Here is a 10,991-nt window from a genome sequence, read left to right as displayed (position 1 = left end):
TGGTGTGGGAGCACTATAACAGATGGAAACTGTAAACACGTTCGGTGACGGCGCACCTTGACATATGACTTGGTGACAGATGGCCCTGACCAGACACAGATGAAAACATAATCGGCGATGGCACACGTTACCACCGATTAAAACACATTTGGGGACAGCGTGACAGAATCACCAGCAGCATATTGACAACATCATTAATGTCTTTTGCAAAGGAAATCCTCTTCTCTCCAACTAATCTGAAAAAAATCTAAGCATTTAAACTCAACCTATTTACCTAACTCAGAAATGCGTCAACGTTTTTCTAATTATCTTCACGTAGAAATTAAACGAAAAAAAACCCAATTAAAAGTGCTCAAATAGTGTTCGAAATATTACATTGAAGTACTGTAACTGCAGCTTCAGCATTCGGATGTATATATTTTTTATGATCTCTTTTTCTTAAACAGTACACTGTATGTCTTGTATGTCATAAATGTCTTGATGAATTGAAAATGGAGGACTCTGATGTAAACTAGACGAAAGTCTTTCTCTGGTCTGCATCCTCTTAACAATTGTTTGTATTGAGCGGTACTGTATTGTACCCATTCTGCAATCTGTTAATAAAGTTTTCAATCAATCAATCAGCTGCATTTAATGAGAAACAAACACACTTACCTATCATTATGCTCCATCCCACCCATGTTCCTCCGATGCTGTACGCTAGGTGTAGCTTTCATCCTTTCCCTGGTTGGGACAGCGCTGCTAGCTGTCGTCACTAGCTCCAACTTTTCCTGAAAGGTCATTCTCCTAAAATACTTTGCCAGTAAATCCGCCACCAAATCCATTTATTCTCCCCCTTCCATCACTGTGCATTAAAAAAACTACAGGACTAAATACAAATCTAGATACACATTTCTCGAACATAAATTATGTTACTTGATGGACTTACTTGATGTTGATAGTGTTGCTTCGGTAGCTGATGATAGCTCTCTGGTAGCGCGAGCCGAATTTCGCGCCATTCGGGGAAGAATACTGGTGACGTGACCGGCTAGGTCAGGACAACTAGAAAGCTCTCGCGTGCCAAAGTTGATTGATTGATTGATTGATTGAAAATTGTATTAACAGATTGCAGAATGGGTACAATACAGTACAGCTCAATACACACAATTGTTTTGTTTTTGTATCCACTTTTTTCTCCTTATTTTCTATTTTTCTCCCATCCCAATTTTCGTATCGCCAATTCTCCCCTTCAATTCTCCTCTCCCCTGTCTTGAACGTTGCTAGACTATGCCTCCCACTGGTCGGCTGTAGTGAGGATAGAAGCCTTGCATCACGTGTCCCCTCCGGTACACGATGAGGCAGCCTGTTGCATCTTTTCACCAGACAGCGCGGACTCTCAGTGGCGAGGAGTAACGCGTGGGAGGCTCACACTACCCCCGCTACTTCCTGTCTCTGCTGTACAGGTGTCACCCAACCGACCTGTAGGAGTCGCTGTCCACAACGTCCAATCCCTACCCATCGACTTTCCACCCGCTACCTCTGCCAATTGAGATAGTATGACGACTGGCCCAAGCCGCAGGCAATGCTGCTCGGGGAGTCGAGACCGGAGTCTCTTGCATTGGTAACGAGCGCAATCTCCGCTACGCCACCCAGCCGCTCCAATACACACAATTGTTAAGGGGATGCAGACCAGAGAAAGACTTTCGTCTTGTTTACATCAGGGTCCCCCATTTTCAATTCATCATAACATATATGACATACATGACATACAGATAGACAGTACTGCTACATCTATACATTTATGACATACCAGATCTACAAATACAGTACTGTTTGTGATACAAAAAGAATTAAAAAAAAAAAAAAAAAAAAAAAAAAAAGAGTATATACATTTGATGAAGAAACTGTACATTGGAGGAGGTGGGGGGGGGGGGGTTGGGTAGGTGGGGGGGGACTGTACATTGGAGGTGGGTGGGTGGGGTGGTGGGGATGGGTAGGCGGGGTGGGGGTAACTGTACATTGAATTATCGACGAAACCTTAGGGGACGTTGTCACATTCATTATATTTCACCACCAGAGGGTCCTGTCTCCCATACTTTGGTATTTAAATGTCCAGGATTGGGGTCAGAGTTCACCTACATTGTCATATTTGGAGTGAAACAGCTGAATTTGAGGTGAGAGGACTTTTTGTGTTTTTCATGTCCATTTGTAAATATTCCGCTCCTCAGTATTTTTCTTCTAGGCTTTTACACAATTGGTTTATAATGAAACAATTATTACCCTTAAAAAGTGTGAAGGGATAGCTATAGTTTAGATTGTTGTTAGCTAGCTAACTAGTTGTTAAATGGCTGTTAGCCTTGATGCTATCAAGACATTCCAGTTGGGGTTGGTCGTCACATTTTATTTGGGGTTGGTTGTCACATGTTACAACTATGAATTGAAAATGGGGGACCCTGATGTAAACAAGACAAACGTCTTTCTCTGGTCTGCATCCCCTTAACAATTGTGTGTATTGAGCCGTACTGTATTGTACCCATTCTGCAATCTGTTAAATAAAGTTTTCATTCATTCATGTTGTGTAGGCTATTATTGTTAGGCCGATTTATTGTGTTCTTATTTTGTTATATAGGATGGCCTAAAGATATGTTTCCTGTTTATGTTCATGTTAAGATGCATTAAGTTATGTATTTGTCAACTTGTCAATGCAATTAAACTTTCAAATTTAGTTCTGCCTTCTTGTCTTCTTTTTAAGATTTTTCCATTAAAACACATGGTGACAACCAACCCCATAGTGTGTGACAACCATCCCCATGATGGGGTTGGTTGTCACAATGTGTCAGAGTGTCTTTGATAGGTGATTAACTCTTTGTTACAATACGTTGGAAAATGAGAGGGATACACATTTCAAGCCAACATCTTAAGCTTCAATTTAATGTAGGAATGACTATTGAAAGATGTTTTGATTATGAGCAATTCACACTAGAGTAAAAAGTGTGACAACGTCCCCCCCTACTTGGTGCAAGAGGGTCTCATGTATTATTGGGTTAGGACATTTACTGTACATTGGAGGGGGTTGGGTTAGGACATTTACAGGGGCCAGTTTCGAATTGCAGTCTCCTGTAGGTGCTCTTTGAGAGTGGTTTTGAAAGTGGGTAGTGATTCACATTCCTTTACAGCTGTGGGTAGGGCGTTCCACATTGATGTGGCATAATTGCTAAACGTGTTTAGTCCCTTGTTTGAGCCGAATCTGGGTTTAACATGATTTGTGGAGCTCCCTCTGGTGTTGTGGTCGTGGTATTCACTGACCTTTGGGAAGTATTTTGACATGTACATGGGTACCACTACCTTGGTCGTGTAGTGTATCTTGTAGACCAGGCCCATTGCAAGTTGCTGTACTCTGTCGTCTACTCTAAGCCATCCTAGGTTGTCAAAGTGGGCAGGGGTGAGGTGGGTTCTAGGGGTAAGGTCAAGCAGTAGTCTGACCAGTTTGTTTTGTGATGTTTGTAATTTCGTTTTTAGCGCCTTTCAGGTGCTTTGGTACCATGAGGTGCAAGCATAGTCGTAGTACCCTTGAATGAGTGCTCCTGCCAGAGTCTTCAGGGTATTCTTGTTTACCAGAGGAGATCCGGTACAAGAATCTAGTTCGTTGGTTGACTTTTTTTTATTACATTGGATGCCATTTTGTCACAGGAAAGATTTGCCTCTAGGATGGAACCTAGGTATGTAATTTCATCTTTCCTGCATGACAATATTGTCACCCACTGTAACTGAGAAGCCGTTGGCCTTGCTGAGTTTGTTATTTGAACCGAAGAGCATGGACTCTGTTTTACCCATGTGTAATGATAGTTTGTTATCAGCGAGCCAGGTGCAGATTCTTCCTAGAATTCCTAGTTCCGAGTTTTTTCAACCTGTAACTTGTTCTTGTCAGAGACCAGCAGGGCTGAGTCGTCCGCGAACAGGAACAAGTTGCAGTCACAAGCTGACGCCATGTAATTTGCATAAATTAGGAACAGTAGCGGTCCTAGTATGCTTCCTTGTGGAACACCACAGCTCACTGGGAGGGGGGGGGGGGGATAGGGTACCGTTTACCTTCACCATCTGTTCTCTCCCCTCCAGGTAGGATTGCATCCAGCTCACTGATAGACTATCAAAAGTTTAAACCAATTGCTTTTAGCTTGTCAATCAGAATGGAGTGATTGACAGTGTCGAAGGCCTTTTGTAGGTCCAGCATGACCAATGCCGCAGTATTTGCCCGCGTCCACCTCTTGTTTGATGTGGTCGTTCAAATAGAGAAGGCATGTATCAGTGGAGTGGGATGTTCTGAAGCCAGATTGGAATTCGAAGATCAGATTTTTTCCCGTGAGGTACTTTTCGACCTGTTCGTATACTATTTTTTCCATGACTTTCGAGATGGAGGTAAGAATAGAAACAGGGCGGTAGTTGCCTGGGTCTAATTTGCTGCCCGTTTTGTGCAGAGGGGTTACTCTCGCAATTTTGAAGTCTTTGGGGACGTGTCCCTGTTTTATAGAGAGGTTTATTATGTGTGTGATGACTGGGGTGATGGCGGCTGCTGAGTCTCTAAGGAATTTGGAGGGGATGTTGTCATGGCCAGTGGCCTCGTTAGGTTGGAGGGCGCTCAGTTTTTTGAGTACCTCAGCTGTTGTTACCATTTCTAGTTTGAAATCGTCTTTGCGGACCCCTAGGTTATTGTAGTAGTAGGCTCTAGTTCTAGTCAAACTTGAAATCTGATTGGTCAGATAATGTGACAATCAACATCTCCCCAATCTAATGTTGTTTCAACAGCAGACAAGGGGATTCACTCGAAATCCTGAAGACCTCAGAGTAGATTTATTTGACCAGAGAAAAATCTAATTGGATAAAAGGCTAAAAGCTCCAATGATTGGAGCTTAATGTATGTGAGCTGCTAGGCTGGTAAAGATATGCCTTCTAAAGTGTGTAAACAAAAGTACAGGAAGTACCGGCTACAGGCGTTCCGGTTTCGACAAAACAATTATAGAAACGTGTGAAGTTTAAGCCACTGCAACGGCTTTGCCTGAAGAATTTACTACATGACCGGGACGTTCTAGCTTGTTTGCCGACAGGATTCGGGAAAAGTTTGGTCCGTTCGGAGGCGGCTTCCAGGGGAAGTACACACACCGGAAATTCTACCCCATAGACACTTTCGGCCGTAGTTCTTTACCAGGCTTTATCTCACGGAGGAGATAAAACTGGGAACGAGGTTAATGAGCTGCACTGGAGGCAGCGCAACTGAGGGAGAGAATATGGAATTATGTTAACAAACTGATACATAAATTTATTCATGAAAATATAGGCTATATTAAATTATAAAAACTAGAACTTTCTGATTCTGACAGCAGAGAAGGCTTTCTCTCTGCTTGCTATAAATCTCGAACCAAATGAATCACTCCCATCGTTTCCGGTGTGGCTATTAAAACTCAAGGTCGTGCGAGTTGATGAAATGCCGTGTTAAAGGAACACGTCAACATTGTGGGAAATGCGCTTACAGTCTCGGGACAAGATCTCTTAAAATATGTAAGTAAAGTACTCAACGACCACAGGGAAAAAGGTACACATATATGTTCTGTTATAGCCATGAGTGATATATTTACATATTGTATTGAAAATGTACAATGTGTACGTATAACAAATAAGTATAATAATCATAGCATTTGATTAGTGTAGTAGTGAGAGCACTGCTTGTCGATTCATTGGACTCCCATTTCGTGACGTTTTGTTTTGGACTTTTGCCGATTTAAAAAACGTCATTATTTATACAATACCTAAATGTATTACTTATGGCTATAACATAATGTACATTATGTACCTTTTTTCCTGTGGTCGATTAGTACTTTATTTACATTTGAAATTGAGATCTCGGGGGGATTGGCACTTTAATAAAAATGCGTCTCGTCTCAACCTCACGGTGGAGCATAGCGTGTCTTAAAACACCATTAAACATTTATTTTTGGTCAGTAAATCAGAAGTGCACAAAAATACAAAATGAATGATCAAATAAATACATTTATTCCCAAATGATAAGTGGTACAGTGCTTTCACATAAAACTTATATATTTCTTTATATATATATATATATAAAAAGGAAAAAAACAATAAGGTAATCATGAGGGCTGATCAAAGAGAACAACAAAATCAACATTCAGACATGCAGTCTCAGGTTTAAATGTGAGACAATCAGTTCAGTTCCGCACATGCACACACACGCACATGCACACACACACGCACGCACACACACACACACACACGCACACAGAGTCCTCTGTGAGACACGCGCTCAACCTACACACTCACTTTCTCACAGATAGAAGAGAATAAAGACTCTTGATGCTGCGAGTCAACTGTCCCGTCAAAGCAGCGGCGTTGAACATAGACATTAGCTGCAGAGTTCTAATTATACACGGACCTGCAATACTTCTGAGAGGAGAAAGTGAGAACTCTTTAAATTACAGCTCCTTTCTGTAATTACGGTGAAATTAGACAGCGACTAAATATAAGGTGAATAGTGAATAGGGTAAGGGAGGGAGAGAGAGGGACAGAGAGAGAGGGAGAAAGAGAGGGATGGAGAGAGGGAGAGGGAGGGACAGGGAGAGAGAAAGAGGGAGAGATAAAAAGGGAGGGGGAGAGGGAGAGAAAGAGAGGGAGGGAGAGGAGAGCGAGAGAGAGAGGGAGGGAGAAAGAGAGGGAGGGGAGAAAGAAAGAGGGAGAGAGAGAAAGAGAAGGAGAGGGAGAAAGAGGGAGGGGGTATGTGTGCCTGTTCTCTCTCTATTGACAGTTTCTTTTTCCCCTGAGGATGTAACCAAACCGTTAACAGTTTGACCAGTAAATAATTAAATATTGTGTTCACAACACGAGGTGAGTGATATAGGCAAACGTTTTATATAATAGCAGTGCATTTAAAAATGATTATATTATTAGCATACATCTTCTGTCTAATTACACTGTAATTATAGAAGAGGGGGATAGGCAATCAAGGTTTGAGAAGGTTGAGCCTGAGGGCAGGATTATCATTACAGCAATGGGCTTTATTGCATCCGAGCCAACTGCACCTTTTGATCATGACTTTGCGAAGCGTTTGCTGACAGTTGGGATGGAGGGTAAGAAAAACCCAGCACAGTAGTCGGCCACGAGTATAAAATAGCCTTTTTCTAGTGAACATGACTCAACATGTTTCTGCCATGCAGTGTGCAGGTGTACAGTCCTCGGTTTTACCTGAGGAGATGGTCACTACTTTAGCTGCAGTACCACACATCATCCACTAGGTGGCAGCTCTTCATCTCTGTGATGTCAAAACGACTTTTGTCTACTGCTCATCGAGGACGTACTACAGGTGACACGTGACACACACACCACATGGACGTGTGGACACGTGGTGTAGTTCAGGCTACAAGTGATCACACAAGGTCACACGTTCGTCGATCCGGCGAGCGTATATTATATAAGTCAGAAGTTGCCTAGAGAGAGAGACACGTATCCGGGTTTTGTGAGTTCCCTACTGATGGCTTAAGGAGGTGAGATAGCTGATCTCAAGTCAGCGCTAATTAAGGGCAACTTGGAGACTGTGACACATAAATATCCCCCTGAGGAGGAATACTGTCCGGCGGTCAGACCTCGCGCTGAACCTCAGGTGCAGACTGTGGTCGTTTTCTTCGTCCTCTTCTTCTTCGTCACGGTCAGGTGTGTATAGGCCCTTTTCGTGGCGGCCATTTTGACTCGTTATAGATGTGGGTTAAAAAAAAAGGTGTAACCACAAATATATAGAATAATATAGTCGTAATGACTCACGGCCGTTATACCGTCAGGGACTCTCCCCTCGCTGTCCTTCTGGCTGTGTTTACATTGATGTGGAAACTGAAACGTATTATGTTGATTTAACGCTGCAGTAGGCAACTTGGGAGAGAGTAGTGTGCGTCGTCCTGCCCAGCAGAAATAGAGCGAGCTCTGCGTCACGTCTCAAGCCCGTGCACACGCAGCACAAGCGGTTCACAGACGCCACAGAGGCACGAGCAGCTTTAAGCAAAAACGTTCCCCCAAAAATTATTAAAAAAAGAATATTCATCTGATTGGCAGGTGGTTTTTGCGCAATGTTTTTGACCAGGAATGTCGAACCTGCGATGCAGGGGGGGCTGATGTCTTTGACCAATCAGATGTCACGTGCTGTTCCCGGGGGCCTGAATGCCTTCTACAACAGAACTGCATTTCCGCGTCTCTGATTGGCCAGGTCATTTCTGGTCATGTGACATGTACGCCCAATCGTGGGACCGCAAGTTTCTACACTGGTTAGGCTTAGGCGCTCGTTCGAAGTTGGTTAAGGTTAGAGTTTGTCTTAGAGCGTGGCGATAGAACGCCAGGTAGTTTGCAGGCTGTTAGACCCGGAAATAGGCGCAGAACTTGCACATGTCACATGACCTGGCCAATCAGAGCGCAAAACTCGAACGCGGAAACGCAGTTCCGTCGTAGAAGGCATACACGCTTCCCGGGGGCGGGTACACAAGAAAGTGCAAAACCACCTGCGCCAATCAGTGGCTGGGAAATATGTTCAGCTTAACCCTTTCACTGTCGCACTACCAAACGGTTAACCCTTTCACTGCGACGATACATAGAAGAAGGTTAACCCTTTCACTGCCGCACAACAGCGGGTTAACCCTTTCACTGCCACACGACAGAAGGTTAACCCTTCACTATCACACTACCAACGGTCGGTAGTGTGATAGTAGTAAAGGGTTAACCTTCTGTCGTGTGGCAGTGAAAGGGTTAAAGCTGCTGGTGCCGCTGGGAGTCTGTGGAAAAACCTTTGTTTCTCCAAAGTTGCCAACAGCAGCTTTAATGTCCCTTGTGGGTAAAAATAAATAAACGTAAAGGCGCTATAGATGACATTCAGCCACTAGATGTCACACTAGAGCAGCCGCATGTCATTCATCCAATCAGCTGCATTCCACGTGGGGGAAAATGTAAACAACAAGATTCATTTTGGACCCGCCAACATTTAAAAAATAAAAATAAAAAGAATTTGGGGGGGGGGCAATACTTTTACTATGCACCTTTCTAAAAGCCCTGTGGATGTATTATACTTTTTTTTGAATGATTACTACACAAAAATGTAGTATCTATAGCACCTTTAAACGAAACAGATTGAGACGAGGCAGGACGGCCGGAGGGAGAGACCGCTGGATTGTTCTGGAAGACATTATTTCTCATGCAGTTTCAGGCATCATTGGGGGTTTTCTCAGCAACCGTAGAAAAACATTCTCCATGACATTAATTAAACACACGTTGCATCATTGCTTTAGGGTGGAAGGTATACGCACCTCTGGAGCCTTCTGAAGCTACATAACTACAGTACTTTGAATAGTGATAAATAACAATATATACATTTAAAAAAAAAAAGGACATGTCCGAGCTGCAGTCAGTCGTTATTTTGTTATTATGACTTTTTTCCTCTCAGTGAGCCGACTGACTGAGCAGCTGGTAGTGCAGTCTGTCCTCAATGGGATTCATTCGCCTACTAAAACAATCCACCATTGTCCTACCAATGATGGCAATGTGGGTTCCTTCTCTGTGGTGTTTTCCTACTGGGCTGGAAAACACACATCTTTGCAGCATTCAGCTTTTTCTTCTTTTTTTTTAATCCCAAAAGTCCTAGTAGTCAATAGGAGGAGGAGGAGGTAGAGGAGGAGGAGGAGAGGAGGAGGAGGAGGAGGAGGAGGAGAGGAGGAGGTAGAGGAGGAGGAGGAGAGGAGGATGAGGAGGAGGAGAAGGAGGTAGAGGAGGAGGAGGAGAGGAGGAGGTAGAGGAGGAGGAGGAGGAGGTAGAGGAGGAGGAGGAGAGGAGGAGGATGAGGAGAGGAGAGGAGGAGAAGGAGGAGGATGAGGAGGAGAGGAGAGGAGGAGAAGGAGGTAGAGGAGGAGGAGGAGAGGATGAGGAGGAGGAGGAGGTGGTGGTGGAGGATGAAGAGGAGGAGAGGAGGAGGAGGAGGAAGAGAGGAGGAGGTGGTAGAGGAGGAGGAGGAGGTGGTGGTGGAGGAGGAGGAGAGGAGGAGGTGGTGGTGGAGGAGGAGGAGAGGAGGAGGAGGTAGTGGAGGAGGAGGTGGAGGAGGAGCAAGCGGAGGAGGAGGGGGTAGAGGAGGAGGGGGTGGAGGAGGAGGAGGAGCAAGAGGAGGAGGTAAAGGAGGAGGAGGAGGAGCAAGAGGAAGAGGAGGTAAAGGAGGAGGAGGAGAAGGTGGTGGAGGTCTGATACAGTAATACACCAAAGCTCTCCTTGCATTCCAAGAGCCAGGTCTCCTCGGGGTGGAGCCCAGATGGAGTGAGTGATGTGTGGTGATGATGAGAGCAGAGCTGGTGATGTGCTGATGTGGAGTCAGATCTCTGTGCTCCATCCACCTCCTGCACGCCAGGACAGGGCCTCCTCTGAGGAGGGGGGGCGTACGGTGGGGGTCAGGGGAGGTCAGGAGGGGGGCGTACGGTGGGGGTCAGGGGAGGTCTGGAGGGGGCGTACGGTGGGGGTCAGGGGAGGTCTGGAGGGGGGCGTACGGTTGGGGTCAGGGGAGGTCAGGAGGGGGGCGTACGGTTGGGGTCAGGGGAGCTCAGATCCCGTGTGCACCCTTCACTCGTTCAATCCGCCTTAAGGTAGCTGTTGGAACGACTGCCCCCCTCTCTCCTCTCCCCTCCCCCTCCCACCCCGTCCCCCTCGGGGCCCGCCTGGACACGGAGCCGCAGCGTGGTGCGGATGACCAGGCGCTCGGCGAGGAAGGCGGCGCAGAACCAGGGCAGGGCGTACTCGGCGGTGATCAGCCCCCGGTAGTTGTAGGCGAAGCCGCTGTAGTCCCAGGGGCAGGCGCCGAACTGCCGCAGCAGCAGCCCCGTGCCGAACTCCCACGCGTAGGTCCAGAGGGTGTAGAGCACGCAGCGCGCCACCAGGGGGCAGCGGCCGCGCAGCGCCAGGTACATGCGCTCCACGGTCATGATGCACGTGCCGTA

At 45.7% G+C, this 10,991-nt stretch overlaps 1 protein-coding gene across 1 annotated transcript in view; it reads right to left on the bottom strand.

Annotated features, from left to right (window-relative positions):
• Window positions 1–10,625: 10,625 nt before the first annotated feature.
• tmem229b (transmembrane protein 229B) overlaps window positions 10,626–10,991 on the bottom strand; it is a gene marked incomplete at both ends in the record, with an annotated part of 543 nt that continues 177 nt past the window's right edge. The window contains one exon of the mRNA XM_084338797.1: window positions 10,626–10,991. This exon is cut by the window's right edge and continues 177 nt beyond it. Coding sequence (XP_084194923.1) covers window positions 10,626–10,991 — 366 coding nt within the window.

Source organism: Notolepis coatsorum (assembly GCF_963971535.1).
Source record: "Notolepis coatsorum genome assembly, contig: SCAFFOLD_3707, whole genome shotgun sequence".
NCBI classification, from domain to species: Eukaryota; Metazoa; Chordata; class Actinopteri; order Aulopiformes; family Paralepididae; genus Notolepis; species Notolepis coatsorum.
Note: the sequence above shows the minus strand (reverse complement) of the source record. Positions and strands in the feature narration are given on the sequence as shown.